The sequence below is a fragment of the Pyrgilauda ruficollis genome, unplaced genomic scaffold (genome assembly GCF_017590135.1).
Source record: "Pyrgilauda ruficollis isolate IOZ18807 unplaced genomic scaffold, ASM1759013v1 scaffold1, whole genome shotgun sequence".
Lineage (NCBI taxonomy): Eukaryota > Metazoa > Chordata > Aves > Passeriformes > Passeridae > Pyrgilauda > Pyrgilauda ruficollis.
In genome coordinates this window covers 10,194,715-10,215,813 of record NW_024508100.1, presented here as the reverse complement: position 1 = coordinate 10,215,813, position 21,099 = coordinate 10,194,715, and the positions used below count along the sequence as shown (strand labels likewise).

The window sequence follows — 21,099 nt, the reverse complement described above, 5'->3', positions numbered from 1 at the left end:
ACTGCTGCTGTTTGAGATCTATCTGGGACAGCATCAAGAAGCTCCTGTGGTGGATTCAGAGGTTTGATATATCTGGTAATAAAAACTGTTTTTCCATCAAGATCAATTACAGTTGTTAGGCACTGGCGGCTTGGGAACTTTGATGTACATTCAGCTTCATATTTTTCTGCTGCCTGGAGCAGTTTCTCATCTTCTTGGGTATCAAACTTCAAAAGACAGTAGAATTTATACAAAACCAGTTTTATTTATGGTTTGGACTTAAGTCTTTACCATATTTGGCTATATTTCATCATTTAGAGGACAATAAAATGATTGTTAAATTCTTTTCTAATAGCACTTTGAATTTGCCTTGTAGTATAAAGTTTTGCTTACAGACATAAAAGGAAGGTCAAGGCAATGGAAAATCAAGCATTTTGCACTTCATATGAATGCCCATAATGATCTGTACAGATAAGCTGGCTTTATTAAAGCACTGAAAAATGTAGTGGAAGTAATGGCCAAGTAACACTGGAGGCATGAGGATGTAACACCAGATATTAATTCAAAAGTAAACAATTATGGTTAGGTACTAATCCTATGTGCTATTCCCACAGCATTCCATTAAAACCACAATTGACATTATGCGTAAAATCTCAATGATTTTTATATAAATAATACTGCAACAACACTGCCCAATGCCAAAATATTTGCAGAGAAGGTTCAAGTGAATTTTAGATGAATCCTTATAATTCAGAGGTGTCTAAAATTTCCACATGGTTAAATAGGATTTTTCAGAAGCAAATATAGGACTCAAAAGCACATATTAATTATAAAACAGTGACAATTATTTTATGATGGTACCTAAGATGTCATCTTTTAAAGGTATTAAGATTGGTCAAAATTATCTATTTAGAATTCCTTGTATACTTCCAGTGGTGCTGAGAATTAAAGTTCATCCTTTTTAATGTTTTTGTTTAAAATAAGCCAGTTTTGTAATTTGTTACTCTTAAACTAACCTGAGGTGGAACTGGGCACTGCCCTGCAGCTAGACCTCCAAGTTAGAAGAGAAGGCACACAGTGGTGATTCTTCTTCACCATAATTAAGAGCAGAAAGTAGAGCCTCTGGCATGTTGTAAACTTAAATGCAGCAATTTACTGCAAATATTTCTGGCAAATAAACAATTACTATGTCACAGTCAAGTAACACAAACTACAGAAAAGCTGCTGAATGGCACAAACCCGAGCTAAATCTTAAACTGGGAACAACAGGAGTATCTCAACTGATTTATTAATGTTGTACCTTCTTAAGCATTTCATTCATCTAATAGAGGTTCAGGAAGGACAGCAGGAAAGAGAGGAAAAATAAGTAAAGAAACAAAAAAGGTTTCATAAAATTAAACTGAAATTATGCTTAGCATCCTAAAGCACTACACAAGCATTTCAAATTAACTGCAGGTCAGGAATAGGAAGAAAGTATGGCAAATTATTTAGGTTGTTTTTTTGCATAATATGCCAGACTCTTTCTATAATAGGTGTATGTGTTGCAGCTGGAGAGTTGCAGCAAAGAATTGTAATGACTATTGTTGTTAGTCTAAGGCACTCCTGGTTTACTAATGAAACTGAAAAAAATAGCAGCTGCTGTTTAGGAATTATTATCTTCAAGATCTCGAGGCATGCATGAAGCCATAAATAATAAATGCTCATTTGAACAGTATAAACACAGAAGCAAGAAAATACATTTCGCACCTGCCACCTCCTTTTTGTCCGCTGTTCACAAATACTCACACAAATGCTTTATTGTTTACACAAGTACATGGAAAAACTATATGCTCACAGAGAGGAATGCCAATTTGCTTTCTCTTAGGACTAAAATTAGATACCTGGGCAAAGTTATTTTTCATGCATTAAGTGCACATTTCACTTAATAGTGCATCTAATTAAATTGAACTGAGATAAAAAAAATTAAAATAAACTACCCCAAATTTGTATGAATGTCCTTCTGTACTTGCATTCATGTCCTTTGGTACACTAAGGAGAGCTATTAATATGCATCTCAAGAAGTGCACCACTGGAAACAAAGAGCAAGAGTATGATGAATTAGTGATTAGTTACCTTCTCTCTGACAGACTCTCCGGGGATGAGCTGTGGTTCAATGGTAATGAACAGTGTTATATATGAGCCCTCACTCAGATTTCGCACAGAATCATAACCTCTCTCCATACCCACGCTCTTTTCTTTGCTGTAGCCAAGGAGGACTGGAGGAATATTGATCTTAAATGTACCATCAATCTACAACAGATACAGAAAATACTGAGAAATGTTTCTCATTAAAAGCAAAAAAGCCCTCTCACATAAATTTGCTACTTGTGTCTGCATATTTTCTTCTTTTGATTGTTAGTTTAAGTTACAAAATAATAAAATGAGAGATTATAACATTTATGTTGATTAACTGTGGGGAAAACATGAGGTATCTCATTGTTAAATATATTAATCACAACTTGATTTCAGCCTCTCTTGCATATTATGAACACTAACATTTAATGAAATGGAAATCATACACACTAGTTCACAGAGAAAGAAAGACTGCTGGCATTTCACTACTTTTCTTTCAAACAGCAAACTCTACATGGCTCTGTTTACCTGGAAAAATGAAAAAAATGGCAAAATACAGGTTGCATGACTATGCTTCTCAAGGCAGCAGCAGACTAACAGGCCTTTGCCTATGAGTCATGTGGGAAGGATGCTCCAGCATCTCAGAGATCTCTTCCATGCACAACACAAGATGCTCCTTGGGTGGAACTGGAACTGGGCCCATTTATCCAGCTTCTGTATGGAATGACTCTGCCAGACCCACCAGCGCTTGGCAGCTCCCTTTGTTACCACAAACAGAGAATAAGGTCTTTCTGAAGGGCTGGATGACACAAGAGATGGCAGGCCCACACCTGCTTGGGCAGGTTTCAATAGTGGAAGTACCCAGCTTTAACAGAAAAGCAAAAACAGTAAGCTCTTGATTTGGACACAATTGAGGCAACTTCCACCAGAAAGGGTATCTTCAGTGGATGAAGATGGAAATGAACAGATGACTCACTGGCACGGCTCATCAAACATTTAAGAACAAAATTAAGTTTTGATGAGGAGAAAACTGAATATATCACTCAAAATTTCTGCTCCAGAGTATTAGAACAGGATGATGAAATGCTTCATTTGCTACTGAAATTTAGTTGCTAGATGCACCTTGATGTAACCACTGTGCTTATCAGGTTTTTTCAAATTCCATATGAAATTCTATTCAAATGCAAAGAATCTCTACTGCTGGGAAGATCTATACAAGCACTCACACTCTGCTTAGGCAATCATGACCTCCTCAAAGAGACTCAGAAGTATCTGACAGGAATTCTGGAGCTACTCTGGTTCTACAGCAGAAAGACCAAGAAGCTGAAGAACAGGGGTTGACATCAGTATGGGAAATCCTTGAAGATGGATTGTGGATGGTGGCTGTATTGGTAAGCAGTCTGTTAAAATGTCAAGTCTGCCCATTAGGTCTCTCTGTGAGCAGACACACTTCTCAGGTAGATTTCATTCATTCAATATGGAACAATTCCCCAGAAATGACCATTGGACTATGTTGTTTCCTGTTTGATGACATATAGCAATGGTGATCACATGATGTGGCATTTTCTGCACAGGATGGCCAAAGACTCATGAAAAGAAGGTCAGATCCTCTTACTACTCACATCTTCTTTAAAATCAGTGAAAGCTACACCTCTCAAAGAGAAAAATTAACTGATTAACCTCTCAAGTTGAAGAGCACATAGTATTAATGATCTAGCAGAAACAAGTGGACTTAGCCTCCTTAGACACAGACTGACCAAGATTTCTCAGCAATGAAAAGTATCCCATGCTTTCCTGAATCCTGTAACATTCACATTCTGTTACGCTTTGCAGATAGCCCAGGAAAACCACTTTGATCACCAAGTACTGCACACAAATGAGACTCCTACAGACTTTCCCTCCACCCAAAAAATCTGGGCGGCTCAGAGTATGTCTTGAAGTCATTAAGGTTCCTAAAAGTGCCCCATATGGCCAGAGAATAGTAAATGAATGTGTCATTAGGAATGCAACTGATGTCTCAGTTTCTCGCTTCATGAAGATTCTGACTTTTGTGATCAGATGATTTGATCTACAGGAAAAAGCAACTGCCATGTAGAAGTATGCATTACAGCTGTATTACAATATGATAGGACTAACAATGGAAAGAAGTAGTTTCCTTAAACTAAGTCCAGGATGAGTGGTTGGACAAAAAAAATATTTCCTCTGAAGAAGAGCATATTTTACTACTACTCCCAAGACTAACTGTGACTATTTCTTGAAGAAAGTTTCTCTTGAAAAGTTCTAGAATTGGAAGAAAGAAGGGATTGGGAGAGGCAAAGATCAAAATCTTGTGATTCGTGGAAAGGGTGAAAAAGAAGTTCAAATTTCCTCACGTATCTAGGTGATTCTATTCCTAGTTCATCCATCTAGACTGTGCAATACCAGAGCCCTCAAAAGCCACTGAGAAAACCACCCAAAAAAATCTGTGTAAAACATTGCTACTGAAGGAAGTCAGGCTGCATTGCCACTGTTGAGTATATTTTGTCTCTTCTCCCTTCTAAACCTTGAACTTTCTGGGAAATACTCATTAAATCTGTCCAAAAAATCCCAGTGGTTTCAAAGGCATCTTCAAACAATCCCATAAAAATAAACTAACAATTGCAAAGAATATAATTAAATCTGACATTCCATTTCCAGCCCTTTTCCATTCTCAGTTCTGTATTTTACTTCAAATAAAATCACTTACCCTTGCTTGAAAATATATGGTGGTAAAAGGAATCTTAACACATCCCAGCCAGTGCCTCTCAATACGAGTGTGGATTCCACTTCCTCTTTCACGATCATCCTATTAAAAAGTTGCCCAATATAACACTTTGTAAGACAGCTTCATTTCCTTTCATTCAATCAACAATTGAATCAAGACATTAATAAAAAATTCTGTATTCATTTTCTGTAAGTATCAGCTCCATTACTTGTGCAGCAGTAATTATTCTGCACAACTTTCAAGCACACCAGATGCTGAAAATATATATTACAGTCCATGATACAACGTGCTTGCACTCTAGGGTTTAAGTCCTGTATAACATAAGAGAACTTAAAACTCTGATAAGGAGTCCACAACACTCTTCTCGACAAAGTAAATGCAGCTCTGGTCCTGTAATGAAATATTCTATTAGTATTTAGAAGAGCTTTTTGAAGTTAAAATTGTACGAAAATCTAAGTAAACCCTGGAAATGGGAAAAACTGTTTTCATGTGTGCTGCCTATCAGATTTCCAAATCTTTTATGATCAGCCTAGAATTATTTTTAAAAAAACCTCTGGCATGACATCCAAGTTTCAAGTGTGTAGCTTTCTTCCTTCTGCTTCATCAAGTATCATTTCAGTTTTGAGGACAGAATTCTGTTCCCAGTGAAGTGTGTGCATTATTTATTTCTGGGTTATGTTTTCAAGAATGTTGAGTGCTGCTATTTTTGTGTCTGCTGAACTGACTAGGAAAGCTTTCACTGGATTCAACAGGGGAAGGAGTTATGCCAAAACTGAGAGCTTACAAAAATTTCTTGTTACTAGTACTTGCAATTCTTGTCTCATTCAAAATAATTACTACAAACAACCAAAGATGGTTTGGGCTTTTTTTTTTTTTTATTTCACCAAAAAGCTTGTAAAACAAGATGAGATAAAGCATAACAAGATAGTTAGCAAAAAATACAAGAACCTGGATCACTCATCTGGAATGAAGTAAAAAGCTCTGATTCAGGTTAAGAACAGAATTCAGATTACAATTCATGATGCCTCAATTTTAGGATCTTCAACTTCATTAAGTATCAGTAAAACATATTACACACATGTGATGTGTTCAACTCTAGCAGCACTTTATGTGGCACAAGCTGAATTTTTATAAAGGTTAACACTGTAAAGATTGCTCCCTCTGACAACCTTGCAGTGTTGACCAGATATAAAATCATAAGGAATGACAAAATAGAGAAAAGAGAGGCACAGGATGGGAGAAGTCATTACGTGGAAAATTCTTGGTCTGACAACTTCAAAAAGCTCACAATGCTGTCTAGTGTACAATGTCCTTCAGTTATGAACTCACCTCTACAGCATCATGAAGTACTTCATCAAAAACATTAATGAAGACTTCATCTTTTACTGTCTGCAAACTGTGGGTGCTGTAGTCACCATTAGGAGCTCTGAAGAGGTTAAATAAATCAAAAAAAGTGATTTGAACAGTACAGGAAAATGAAGATAAATTTGCATGCTCAAATTAAACTATTATTATGCAGAAATAATTTGGTTTCATTTTGCCATACCTAAAAGGAAGCTCAAGTTCCTCATTCCAGCAGGGGCTTGGACCTTCTGCTGTTGTTGTCCGGCAGACTGCTCGCTGAAAAGAAACTTCTACAAAAGGACGGACCAAAACCTAGAAATAGATATCAAAACAAAGGAAACACACCTCTGTGGAAATTCATCACAGCACATTAAATTACACATTTCATGCATTTAGAAAAACATACATTGTGGCAATCAGGCTGGTTCAGGCCAGATATAACTTTAATACACCTTAAATATTGCACTTCATGGGTTTCTAAGCATTTATGAAGCTTTTAAAAATATTTTATACACTAGCATTTCCAAAAATTTATGTGTATTCAAAATACTTGATGTATTTATATACACTGGCAAAACCATATTTTCTCCTGAGAGTGGAAAAGTTACAGACTATCTAATCAAGGAAAGTAACTGAAAGAGAACATGTGATCCAGTCACCAGTGGAAAAAAGTGCACTTGTATCCTCTTATCTGTAATCCAAGAAGCCTCCAGCTACAATCCCAGTTGTCCCTGAAACTGGCTCCTATGACAGATAAGCAACTTCATCTAGACAAAACAAACCCCTAATGTGATTAAAAATGCCTTATTCAAATGCATATGGCAGAAGCTTTTCTACATTTCAAAAAGCTGTAATTTTGAAGAAAAATCACAAGGAAACCAGTAAAAACCCTGAAGGTCTTTCATCTTCATTCAAAAGGATGCTGAATTTAGTTTTAAATAGCAAGAAATTGTAATTTCAGTGTCAGCCATAAGAATTCTGTGCTGGTTTAAACTAGGAGTGTACTGGACCCAAAGTGCAGCCTATGAAAACAGCCAGCAGCCAACACACAGAGAAAAACTTCAAACATTTTCAGATGAAAGACTTTCCTAAGTCTGTAATGATTTTTCTATTAAGTAACTCCCAATGGATCACTCTTCACATACTTGCCCAATACCCACTTCAGCACAAACCAACCTCTTTCATCCACAATACATGCAAGCAACTTCTCTGGGCACTGACCAGCTGCTGAATGAAGAATCACAACTTTCTTTGAAGGTTTGTTTTGAACCTAACTCCTACCAGCTTCCTTTGCCCATCACTCACATTTGTACGTACAGTGCCAGGAAACAGTCAATCCTTATCCAGTGTCTATGACTTCTTATTTTGTGCTTTTCTACCATATTTCTCCTCCTCTACTCACAGTTATGGGTCTTCTGGCTCAAAGTCCCACCATTTTTCACTGGGCAGGAGCCATTCTGTATATTCTTCTCTGAACCTTTTGCAGATTTACTCTCCTTCTGGAGACAAAGGAGTGGGCAAGGAAACCTTACCAATAAGGTATCTTTCTGAAGGTGAATGCTACTGTCTGTGGAAAATGCTCACAGCTTCACAGAAGATGTCAGGTTTGTAACATACCTGGTTGAATGCCCAGTCTGGGCTGTTAGGTGGGCTTTGAGCTGATGGAGAGGCTGCAAACATCTCGTTAAAGGACCTTGAAGACTTTGATGGCTGTTGAAGTTTGCTACAAGAGGAAACAGACAACAACAATCAGGGAAGACAGAGAATTCATTACTAAATATTAATCCCTCACATTGTCTATTAGCCATACAGATACTGGCAATACTCCTGATGGTTTTTGTTACAATTTTAACCTTGGGAAGATATTTATTAGATCACATAAAATGCCAGAAAGGGGTATTGAGTGTATACTTCTTACAAGCCTCATTGCAAAAGAGGACTTTGTGCCTGGAGGCTCTCTTTTCTGAAGAGTTTATTAACTGCAGAGTTTTTGTTTTTTTTGTTTTTTTTTTGCCTACCCTACACAATCTCTTTCACTACAAGTTTTTAAGTTCAAGTAGTTGAATCCCTGCAGAATTCATGAACCATGTATATCTCATGGTATTCAGGCAAGGCCTCTATGGCAAAAAAGAATTCATATGAATATTACAGATTTTCAACCCATGAGTGAAGTAGAAGACAATATATATTAAAACATTTATTTTCACAGCACTTCCACATAACATTTTGTGGTAAGACCACATTATAGACCATAAAAGAATACCTATTAACGTATAAAGCAGCTCAAAATAAAATACCATATAATGCAAAAAGACTAGATGAGGTTTTAATTATTGTTGTAATTCTGGTAATGAATTGAATTTTTCATCTTCTTTTTCCTGTCAATGATTTGCTTTTCTCAGTATCAATTTATTTACAGAGTGCAACAGAACCTCTAATAGCGTAAGAGAAAGAACAGCCAACAATGCTAAATTCTGCAACTGGCCAGCTTGGAAATAAAGTCAAATGAGTTAAATGCAAGGTGTATTAATTTTGGTGGGGGGGGGCAGAGAGAGAGAGTGAACACTGCATTAATACATTGCTTCTGGAGCTGAAGCAGACTGTTCAGTGTCTCCACATGACACACCATCATGCAGTGCAGGCATTGTCTTAATGTGCCTGAGTGTAAAGGTCACCTTTAAAATTAGAGCCACATTAGGCTCAGTCTATTAACTTAAACGGTTCATCAAGGAGAAGATCAACATGCTGCACTCAGGAGACAAATATAGTATCCCACAGTGAAGAACTGGATTTTTTAATATTTGTTTTTGGTATTTAATTAAGATATTATGAATTAAAATTTCCCTGAGTATTATCAAGAGGTTTCCTTAAGGGATAATTCATCTGGTATTACCAGAGTTATAATGCTGTCAAAGCTGTAACTGATCTTTCTGACAGTTACTGGTAAAACATGTCTTGAATTTCACAGCTACTGAAAAATTATTATATTAATCTACAAACTTACAAAATATCAGTCCTTTATCATCTTTGTGAAAAGATAAATGTATATTTGTATGTTTTTATCCTGAGAATCAACACACATGGCTGAATTGTAACATCTGTTGCTTCATCTGTCCTCAAAACAGAAGAAGCCAGAAAACGAATCTGTACTGGAAACAAGCTTTTAAACATACCTCATCACTGGCTTTCTCACTGGAATATCATACGCTCTGATGATGTTCACTAACAGTTTTACGTCTCCATCGGATAAATTCTGTGCTGTGACCTTCTTCCTTTCTTTTCTTCTTGGCCTTAATGGTCGTTTTGGCTCTGCCAGTTTAAAGAGGCCAAGTCCCAAAATGCTAATAATCATAAACCAGGTATTTAGTCAGTTTTGCATAGAATCCAGCATTCCAGTGTTATCGTGACCCACATGAAAATTATGCACTAACACGAAAAGGAAATATTTGCTCCAAACAAAACTCCCTGAAATGTCAAAATGCTGCAATTGTTTAGTACTGCACTAATCCAATTCTGTCTTATATTTCAGGAATTATAACTTCAATGTGCAAAAAAGTTTGGTTGTTTGTGGTTTTTTTTCCCCCAAAACTATGTAAGGTGCAAAAAAGACAATTACTTCAAGCCAGATCTAAACTACAGTGCTATAAACAAGGGATCTAGCAGATGATGATAACCACTGTATATAAGAGGCAAAGCATCTATCTACATAGCTATGTACACTGAGTAACAGGCTACAGAGAGGAAGCAGAATCAATACACCACAACATACCCTGGACCCTCAGAACTTATAACCCAAGGCAAAGCAGAACCAAAGGAAAAAAGAAAAACAGGAAAACAATAAAATGAAGATGTGTGTTTCATTTATGCAGATATATGCAATGTTTACATCATTGATATCAACTGCAGACATTCAAAAAACACACTTAAAAACTGATAGCTAATGGCATTTCTTTCTTATATGTAATAAAGCCCCCACAGTAATTACTGTTAAAATAGCACAGAATCATGAGTCACTGAAATATCTCACTAAGTGAATATTAAACAAGCCACGGTGTATTTTAAATTCAGTAACCATAATCTTTGCAAATAGAATACAATATGAATTAGGATTCATGATGAGAAAATATAAATGAAGCATTTGATTCTAAACCAAAAGCTAATTGTAGTCTTGTTCAGATTTTTCTCTACTGTGATGTGAAAACATCAACTAAAACCAAGCATGAAGTCTTTTGTAAAAGAGCAAGTCTCTGTGTCTCCAGCAGATGGGACTGTTTAGATTTATACAGCTGGTTGAAAAACACTTTGATTGTATATGGGTGTTGTGTTTAGAGTGAACAGAAGCAACTTCTACATGAAAGAAAAAAATAAGTTTCACAATTTGTTCACTTACACAGATTTTAAATGAGCAACACTACGATCCATCTATGCTGTGATGATTGATACATGTTAAAATTGATAGGTATGGGATTTGAAACAAAAATCCAAAGTACTCAAGTATTAAAAGAAAAAATTATTTTAGAAGAGAAAAGCAGTAATTTCCAAACTCGGTATATTTTTTGAACATAAGCAGTATATGAGAACATTCAGCATCAGAAGTATATGGGAAGTAAAAGAAAATTACAGTTAAAAATCTACTGCACATTATTTACAGGGTATGTATGACTGTATGGAGGCATCACCTACAGAACCAGTCAGTAATAGTGTTACTAACTCTGATACTTGCCTGAAAATTGGAAATATTCAATCTGGCACCACATGGACAATGCTCAGCTCATCAGAAATGCATCATATCCTTGTATATCTTATTTACACACTGTCACTTTATTTCTGTCAAAACCAGACTTTTTCTTAAAGAAGTTTTGACTACACTTTGTTTTTCAATACACTGTACTGGCACAGCGATTGGAAGTTTATCTATTATACTACACGCAAAGTCACATTAGTTAGTCACATCAACACACTTTGTAAAATAGAAATTAAAAAAGCAGGTGGTTTTACATTAATCGTTTTTATTTGGAACAAATAAAGATAGCTCTCTTACCCCAGGCCTGGAATCTCCTCTTCATTGACAAGGTCAGAGAGAATGAAATGGTGTTTTGCTATGAGGACACGGTTGATTACTGATTCTCGCACCTGTGAACGGGGAGGGAGAAGAGAAGAAGTGCCTTTTTAATCCAAACCCACTGCCAATGTTTGTATTCTGATTGTTAAACACAAAACATCCACATACATACTCTTCATTTTTTCCAAATTTTACAAGGGTCACAGTTGAAAGAAAAATTTCTTTCCACCAGCTACTTCTTTAGAATGTAAGAGCAGCTCATTTTACCAATACAATGCTTCTCTAGAAACATACTGCCTAGATTGATAGAAGAATACATGAAAACATACAATCAAAAGATTATGTCTTTATCTGCTTACAGCTCACCATCAGAAACAATTACAAAAACAAATGACACCAACAGACATAATTTTCCACATCTAAATAAAGCTGCAAAAAAGGCTGTAGAGAAATCTTTATGGTACCAGTTATGTGGATCAAAAGAAATACTTTGGACTACAGAACTGGTGAAGCCTGTATTAAAAATACTGTGATTTCAAATAAATGTTTAAAATTCTTAGTTCCTTACATATCTTTGCTGATGTCATAGAGTGAAGCATAGAGATAAAAGTTTTCCCTCATCTCCACAACTATGTGGAAGCAGACTGAAATAATATTGCCTTTGTCCTTTCCTCTTAGCACCTAATGCTAGCAGTGAGTGGCTTTATACTCTGTGCTAGTACAACATCAGAAGTGATACACATATAAAGATCACTTTTCAGAGTGAACTGAATTTCAGTTTTGATACAAGAAACCTACTTTTCTAGTCCATCTGACAATTTACTGAAGTGTAAAGTATCCAAGTACTGTTTTAAAAAAGGTTACTTGTATTTAGTCTACAAAAGAGGCAAAAAAAGGTACTATAATGTATGCTATTCTGTACTACTCTATTACTATTCAGTGTGCTGCAAAACCCATATGTTCAATGTCATGCAAAACATATGGGGCTGACACAGACATGACAGCTTTGTCAAAAATAATTTTTATACTCATATTGAATCTGGACTTTGGCACTTGCCTGGGAGATTTAAACACTTTTTTCTCTAAGCTTCTTTCATGAAGCATTCTTTCTAACCAATAATTTGTTTTGTCATACTTTAATTAAACCTTATATTTCGTGTTTTGCTGGCAGGCTAGGATTTGATACACTTTTTGATATTTACACAACTGGTAAGAAACTGGTAGCCATGTTTCACACTTGCTTTTTTGTCAGTCTGAAATTGTAAACTTTTCTTGGTTACATGATGAATGTTTTCTTTCTTTTTCCCTAAGGATTAAAGAGAATGTCATCTTAATATAATGAAAACTAGAAAAAATAAATAAATCAATATAAGGGGAAGAATTACTCTAATACCACAATGAAGGTGAATGTGACAGAAGATATGCTCTCTGCCTTAAGCTGCAGGACAAGACACTGTGTATTACATTAAATGATTTTTTAGAAGTGATTAGGGCCACTTTCATGGAGATGATTAAGCTCTTAGCATGACAGCTCACAACAAGGAAAACAGGGAGGAAGGAAATCACTAAATTCCTGAGACTCAACAGTACAAATCTCTGGGGCACTGAAGCAAAGAAGAATTTTCAGAACTGACAGAAATATTCAGAATGGCTTTTAATTTTGTATATTGCATCATCCTCAATACCATTAAATAACACAGACCTCCATTTGTTCAATTATACCAGTTTCAGGCCTAACTGTAGGTCATTTTTAGAGATGAATCAGGTTTTAGTATTCAGGGAAATAAAGTCTCTAAGTACTGAAGCAACATACGGCCTACAGGAATATGGTGAAGCACATATTTAGCATCTTACCTTCTGTAGATAGTTGGCAACAACTGCTCTGTGTGCATCTAGATAATTTTTGCTGTCAATCACATCCCTCTCTTGCACTCTCTTCTCATAGTCCTAAAGATATTTATTACAGTTTGTGCTTCAATATATATTCAGTACTTTATCACATGTAAGAAAAAATGGTAAATATTTCATTAACAATAATGTAAGGACCACAGTGAACCACAGCAGATGTGAGAAGTTTGTAAAGCTATTTTTAATGCTAGTGTATACAATATATGCTAAACTTTCATGAACAGAGACAAGAATACCATTCAGTTACAAGATTTATGTGGTTTAAATTACAATTAATAACTTGACAATTTCCTTCTCCTTTTTTAAAGCTGAATTTTGACCTGCTGTTATAAACTGAAATTCCACTTGAACTGCAAGTGGCTTCACCTATTGCAGCTTTAACAGTAAGAGTCCTTTACAAGCAGAAATGATGCAGGATTCTTGGAGGATCGTCAGAAATCTGAACTGTGTTTTAATACTAGTAAAAACTTTTCCAAATAATTAGTAATTACTTTTCATAGATTGTAAAACTCACTTAGTGAGTAGAACTGCACTTGGTTCTTAGGAAGAAGTATGTTGATGGGATATCTCTCAGGGCTGTGAGAGATAGATGGGCCAACAGTGAAAGCTCTACTGAGAGATGAGACTTGTATTCACAAGTATAGGAAAGTGTCTCATAAATTAAGAAAGGCTAGAGCTAACACTCAGCTTTCAAGCAAAAACCATAGCTTACAACTCAAGAGGCTCTCCCAGGATCTGAGAATCACACTGGCTTCAGAACCACAATGAGTTATGTAAAAGTACTTAGTAAAATTAATCCTCAGGTCTGAGCTCCAACAGTAAGGACAAACAGCTCAATGTCTAATTAGCGTCCTCTAAAAAGCAAAGGACCTCTGGGATTGATTATATTCAGTTTCTTCAGAAGTGATCTGGATGAGGAAACTCAATGCACTGACAGTAATTTAGCCAAGGATACTTGATTAGGAAGAATGGTTAATATGAGTGACTGAACCATAGTTCAGAGGGCTCTTTATGACTTAAAACTACGACAACTGAAGCCTCAGTTACAAAAAGGGAAAATTCTGTATTGAGGATTGAAAAATTTGCACTGGCACAGACTGGAAATCAAACAGAAGAATAACAGCCATATTGAAATAAGTCTGGGTTTAATGACGACCAGTGACATGTTCTTGGCCAAAGGCAAACCACAGGATACATAAGGATCAGCATGTCCTACAGACAAAGGGAAACTACCAGCCTCTCCAGCCTAACACTTCAGGGGGCATACCTGAAATACTGCAGCCAGTTTGCAGCTGCCAATTCAAGAGGCATGTGGAGACACTGGATGGGATCCACTGAAGGGCTACTAAGACAGCAAGAGACGTAGAGGACATGACTACAAGAAGAGGTCAGAATCCTAGAATAATGTAAATTTGAAGAGACTTCTGGTGGTCATCTGATCTGAGCTCTGAGTTGGAACAACGCCAATCAGAATGCTCAGGGCCCTGGACGGTTGAATTTTCACTATCTCCAGAGATGGCAATTTTACAAACTTGATGGACAATGTGTTCAAGAACTTAAACATGTTCTTAGTGAAAAATGTATTCATTATATTTAACTGCAATGTCACTGGGAGTAACTTGTGTCTATCATCATCTCACCTCTAAGATGAGTCTCTCTCTTGTTTTCTCTGCACCACTAGGTACCTGAAGGATGCAGTAAGAAACCCCCTCAAGCCTTGCCTGCTTAGGCACAAACAACCTTAGTCCTTTCTGCCTCTCCTTGTTGCTCATGTGCTTCAGCACTGCACATGTTCTGACAGCTCTGTACTGGACTTACTCCAGTGTTTCAGAGTTGTTCTTGCACTGGGCAAGGTGTTCAGATTCATCAGTCTGGTGAGGAAGAGATTAATGAGCAATGCAGTATCTGCCCACAACTCTTTGAAGGGCAGTTACAAAGGACAGGGTGCCAAAATAATCTCTCTAGTTCCAGGCAATACAACAAGGGAAAGCAGCCATTAAACACAACCTCGAAAGCTCAAGTTAGACATGACTTTTTTTTCTTTTTTTTTTTTTTGAACAATCTCTGGAAGGATAGCAAAGCACGGGAACAGGTTGTTCAAAAAGGCAGTGGAGTCTCCCATTTAGAGGTTTTCAAGACTTGGCTAGACAAATAAACAGCTGACCTCATCGAGTGCTGGCAACAGTACCACCACTTCAGTGGAAAGCAGGACCAGATGATCTCCAGAGAATATTTTCCAAATAGTATTTCCATGATTCTACGAACTTCCAGACCTTTTTGCCAAATAGCTAGTAAATCAACTAGGAACAAATCACTTGAAACTTAGTTTTGAAGATCACAGCATATAAAATAAACTTGGAATGGGCAATCATGGGTTTATCCAATTTATCCTTAATGGAAAAAAACCAACACTCCATTGAAATAATTCTTAAACTATGATTTTCAAATTTTGAATGATAACATAAAATGAATGAAAATAGCCCATAAAATGAACTGGTTTAGAAACATACAGCAAACATGTGGTACATATTTAAATAAAAGATACAAAACTAACCTAAAATATCCAAAGAGATAGATATGTCTGAATTAATAAATATCTTTTTTTAAAAAATATCATCCAATAGAAAGGAAAAAAGTAATTTTTCAAATAAATCTATGTCAGAAGAAGTAGGGATGAAAGAGAACTTGCCAGAATATGAGGTGACTCTGATCCTCCTAAGCCAAAGAACATACTAAAATGCTCCTTAGGTATATGAATTGCTAAGAAAAAAAAATGCATGACTTAACACTAATAAGACAGTTGAGATAAAAATAATTGAAGTATAACCCAAATTAAAAAAAATGCACACACTGCATTTCAATAAGGTAATTAACAGGCAGGCAAGGACAAGGTAAGCCAATTGGAGCAATGTACTATAACAGGAATATCTGTAACACAGGCTCTAATAAAACAAAAGAAAGGTTTTAATTCTTGTTAGAGTTATTGCTTCTAACAGTCCCTCCCCCAAAAAAGGGCTCAAAAGCTAATAGGACGAAGCTTGAATTATCTCTGAATTACCTTTTTATATCTAAAATCACTTTTTAAAAAAGAATCTCAACTGTAATGAAAACTACTAACTTATAACATTTTTGTTTACAGCAGTTTTTTTAAACTGTTTTATTTAACTCTTAACGAAGTATGGCTGTGGAAATACTGCCTTGGAAGGAAGCTAGTAATAACGTTAGAAAAGACTAAAGAAATAAAATTCTTGGTTTTTTCATGTCAGCATAGCTTTACATTCTTTAAAGAACCGCTTGACTTAACTGCAAGTCAAATATTATAAGCAATTAAAGTAGAAAAGAAGTATTTCAGATAACATTCTACCTGGAAGATTTTCTCACTGATTTCTCGTTCATGTAAAGGGACTTGCTTATAGTTTCGGAACTCTGCCACCTCCTCATTTCTGAGCTGCAACAGTCGGAATCTCTTTGATCTATTAAACTCCTCATCAGAAACAAAATTAAATTCTTGCTGCAACTGTTCCAATCTGAAGAAATCAGGAACGTGTGCCTCTCCACTTGTAGCAATCTAAATTAGTAACAAAAATATTAACTTTTTCATACAAAGTGACAAATATCCATAAAATAGCTTTTGTAAGTTTTACATGCATATTGCAAGGATGTTAATTTTAAGCAAAAGCAAAAAAGATGGATCACACAGACTGAAACACCAAGTATTTTGTAGCAGTGTTTTGCTGAGCAAAGCATATGAGATTATACATTACAGAATATAATAAAATTCTATTTCCTTGTATCATAAACAAAAGATCAGAAAGCATGAAAACTACAACATGTCAGAGTAACCTAGGAAACTGTATGGTAAAGGAGATCAATTTACAGAACTTCAGCTTTGTAAATAGCTATGTAAATTAAACAGCTATGTAAATAAACAGCCATGTAAATTAAACAGCTATGTAAACAGCTCCTCAATTTGTTGTTCAGAAAAGCTGAAGCCTTTACAACATCCGAGATCTCTGTGCAATCCTCATTAAAGAGCAGCTTCTTATTTAGTACCACCCAAGTACACTGGAAATTCCCTTGCACTTTAAAAGAAACAACAAACTCCAAAATCCATATTTTGTTTTTAATTTATTAACTGATCTGTATGCGCATTCCCTTACACCTATTTTTTGCCACTGCTGAGTGGATTAATAAGTCATATTCATTAATATGTAAACAACACACTACTAAATGCATTAATCATATTTTTAGTAGATATTTTGCTTCTTACCATTCACACAAGTATGTCCACCATGAATTCAAATGCTGCTATCTCCCTGGCATGCATACAGATTGTCTGGGGAGGTTCTGGTGACTAGGAGTTGCACAACTCCAATAGCTCTGAAAACACCACTTACCATGATCAGCTGCATTAGAGCTGCATTGTTTGGGTCATTTGGATCAAGTTTTGCTTCAGCTGCCCACTTAGCTAGTTTCTTCATATCAGTTAGACCTGATGTGCCAATGGATGCAATAGCATCAATATTTTTTAAAGCACTAAAAAGACAGAATTGACATGACTTACACCTAAAGCACATTTGATTTAGTAATATAAAAAAAGTATTTAAAACAATCTTAAAAAAGCCCAAAAAGCTCCCCACAACCTGAATAGTAAATTCCAGTTCACAGTTCTTAGTTGTAGCTATGGAATTGAGGGAATGATCAGCTGCAAAGCAAAGTAAATGGGAAACATGAAGGAACTGGTGGAAGACAACTTTTATACAGCTAAGAAACTGCTTTTTGATATATTCCTCATATACCTATGCTATTCCACATTGCTGCAAGTAAGAAGATAAATTGCCTCACACTGTGAAAGGTAACATAGAAGTTTTGACAAAGAACTTCTCAGACAGACAGTCCTTATTTGTGTTGTATCTTAGCTCCTGTCTTTGACTTGTCCTCCTGGATGGTGCTTTCAGCCCTGCATTTCAGCCCTCGTCTCTGCCCCCTCCTTGCTGTTTCTGCATAGACCCTGGGCCTGAATCATTCCCTCACCATGTCTGGGACTGCTGCCAGCACTCTGCTCTGCCTGCCATGTCCAGACTGCATGCTGGCTGGAGAGGACACTGCCTGTGCTTGGGAAACCCTAGCAGCCTTCTCTCTTGTGATGCAGCACTGCTTATGATCCTCCCTGTAACTACAAGTCTTTATCCTCTGGGTGCTCCTACTCCCTTTCTTGTATTCACAGTAGGCAAGAAGTATGGCAGGTGGTCTGGAGGCCATTTTGTAACTGCCTTGCTCACCATGTGCATCTTCTCACAGAAGCCACCTATGAAGGCTCACTGCTACTCAAACCTTGACACAGAAGGCCAATACACCACGACACGTGTGTTATTTATTAGCCAAATACCACTGGAGTGGATGTTGCCCCTTCTCATGTTAGGGGTGCTAGTTTCAGTCCTTGATCTCTACTTGAGTATTTTCAAGAAAGCTTTGAAACTTACAAGTCTGTCTTGTGCTTGGTAAGAATCAGCTAAATATCCAGCAGTTACTGGAGCAGCAGATAAAGCAGGAACATCAAGTTTATCTTTAGGCATCAGTCCTGAACAAATGCCAACTGAATCACAATTGTTCTAAAAAGCTCATGGGCAGCAAAAGCTAACATTAGTCATGAAAATCCTGTCTCTGACCTTCCCAACAGACAATGCAAAGTCACAGGGAGCTGTTCATCTTCACAAAGTGTTTCAAAGAAGAGTGTTTCACAGAAAACTTCCTTTTGAAATTCTTTAGTTTTCCATTTATTACAGTGATTAGTCTCCAGAGTTAAAGTTAGCTGTTGGGAATCCATCTTTACATTTTAATCTCACCTATTCTACTCTCACTGAAGTCAGCAGAGTACTGATATGCTGATCAGCAAAGTACTTGAATGGCTTCAGCTTGGTTAACAGTAGTAACAGAATGATTTGTAAGACAATGTCTAGCTTCTAAATAAATGAAAACCTGACAAATGAATCAGCTGGAAGAAGTACGCATACTTGCACAGTATTAATAACTATGGGAAAAGTTTTAAGGGTTTATAGCAAAGGTACCTAGGGCTTACAAAAGCAGCCTTTATGTATAATCTCTTTGGCTTTATGGAATTAAATAAAAGCAATAGAATGGACAAATAATCTACAATAACCAACTTGCAGCCTCTGGGCAGATTAGACATAGCCTCTCCAAATGCAGTTCAGATAAGAAAGAACTGGAGTTTCTGCTCTTAGCAAAATAATTACAGGAAGGTTCCCTGACAATATATTCACTTTCTATTAGAAAACCATAAAATTGAATTAATTAGATTGAATTTTCTAGAAATAAAATGCTAAAAGGAAAGATTTCTAACTAAAATACATTTACCAAAAACATGTATCCTGAGATACATGCAGAGGGTTACAGCACAAAGTAAAACATCTAAATTTAAGGAAAAAGATTATGAAAAGTCTTGATTATGAAATATTTTTTTAAAAAATACTACTACAATCTTTCCCATGAATCACTGAAAATTCCTGTCTCATTACCTTGGAATGCCTGTGTTTTGCTGAGATACTGGAGGAATTAAGGGGATTCCTTTTTCTCCAGCTGCCCAAGAGACACTACTGGATACTTTCCCAGAGGTCATGAAAGTCATTCTGTTGCTACCATCAGCTTCAAATGAAAAGGACACACCTATCAAGGGGGAAAAATCCAAAGTAGTGTATTTATGCATTCAAACACAATATCTTAACATTTTCAAAAATACTTACAGAAAATGAGTAGTCAAATAACCTGTGCCTTTATATAAAAAGGTTAATGTGAAAGAATGATCCTGCTGTGTGCTGTGGGGAAGAATTCTGTTCTACAATAATGAGTGAAAGATTCCATCACACCTACAGAAAAGGTTTCCATTTGAGCTGGAAGGAAAGGCTGTGCCAAAGGCTCATTTTTTTCCTCCACAGATGCACACCATTTAATGTTTCTGGTACTTTTCAGATTCAGCATACTGTTATTAACAAAACAGAAATTCAGAGTCAAAAGAATTATGTATGATTGAAAAGTCAGTCCTAAAGCTTTTGACACACAATTGTACAAATGCTCATCATAGTCAGTGACATTTACACACACATTTACTGTAATGATTTTTTTACCCTATTTTTTTACTCCTCGTTTTTTTATCTATTCTGCTCTAGCTTTATTTGTATTTATATATGGCAAATTTATGCAAGTCAGTCTCTCTTCTGTTCAAATTCATTATACACACTTGCAAGTTCCATATGCTACTATGTATTCTTCTTGTTTCCCCTTTTCCTATCTCTCCTTGTTTTATCTTTAGCCTAAAGCTCCAGGGAAAAGATGTGTGCAGGGTGTCAACAGAGCAAAGAGAAGGACAAAAAAATTACTGTGCATATACACTCCTACAGACAGTTTTTCAGTGGTTTAAAACATTAAAATCACTGGAGCTATAATGACTGGTATCTGCTTGCTCTGCAGTGTCAGAGGTCTGATTACTCAAATGCTCAAAAAATCCCAAACATCTTCTGTAGCTAGTAAAACTCCACTAATACAACAAGACAGATAATAAACAGACACATTTTTATTATGCAAAGCTTAAAATTAGTAAGCGACAAAAATTCTGCAATGAACTTCAATAATAAGAATCATGACTATTATGGAAGACTGTTACACAAGCTGTGAAGGCTCTTAGCAGGACTTACTCTGAAACCCCTCCAGGCTCTTACTGCTACATGGTTCCAGCAAAACGAGAAACACTGAGCTAAGGAAAACAAGAGTCCTTACCACTCCCAACTCCTTCATGATCCAATACCACACGCTGATCACTGCTGAACTCTATTTCCTCCAGAGGAGCACTGCCTGTCAGAACTGCAGTCTCAGGAACAGGCAAGAACACTTCAGCTAACAAGGTGGTACTGCTGATACCTGTCGTTTCATAAATCTA

At 36.3% G+C, this 21,099-nt stretch overlaps 1 protein-coding gene across 2 annotated transcripts in view; it reads right to left on the bottom strand.

Annotated features, from left to right (window-relative positions):
• Window positions 1–21,099, bottom strand: part of CC2D2A (coiled-coil and C2 domain containing 2A) — a 53,521-nt gene that overhangs the window by 8,381 nt on the left and 24,041 nt on the right. For both annotated transcript variants that reach the window (XM_041459240.1, XM_041459248.1), the window contains 13 exons: window positions 20,940–21,096; window positions 19,685–19,832; window positions 17,546–17,684; window positions 16,513–16,716; window positions 13,095–13,187; window positions 11,220–11,311; window positions 9,352–9,519; window positions 7,796–7,901; window positions 6,381–6,490; window positions 6,164–6,260; window positions 4,817–4,915; window positions 2,092–2,268; window positions 3–206 (listed from right to left, as the gene is read on the bottom strand). In XM_041459240.1, coding sequence (XP_041315174.1) covers window positions 3–206; window positions 2,092–2,268; window positions 4,817–4,915; window positions 6,164–6,260; window positions 6,381–6,490; window positions 7,796–7,901; window positions 9,352–9,519; window positions 11,220–11,311; window positions 13,095–13,187; window positions 16,513–16,716; window positions 17,546–17,684; window positions 19,685–19,832; window positions 20,940–21,096 — 1,794 coding nt within the window. The remainder of the gene's footprint in view (window positions 1–2; window positions 207–2,091; window positions 2,269–4,816; window positions 4,916–6,163; window positions 6,261–6,380; window positions 6,491–7,795; window positions 7,902–9,351; window positions 9,520–11,219; window positions 11,312–13,094; window positions 13,188–16,512; window positions 16,717–17,545; window positions 17,685–19,684; window positions 19,833–20,939; window positions 21,097–21,099) is intronic.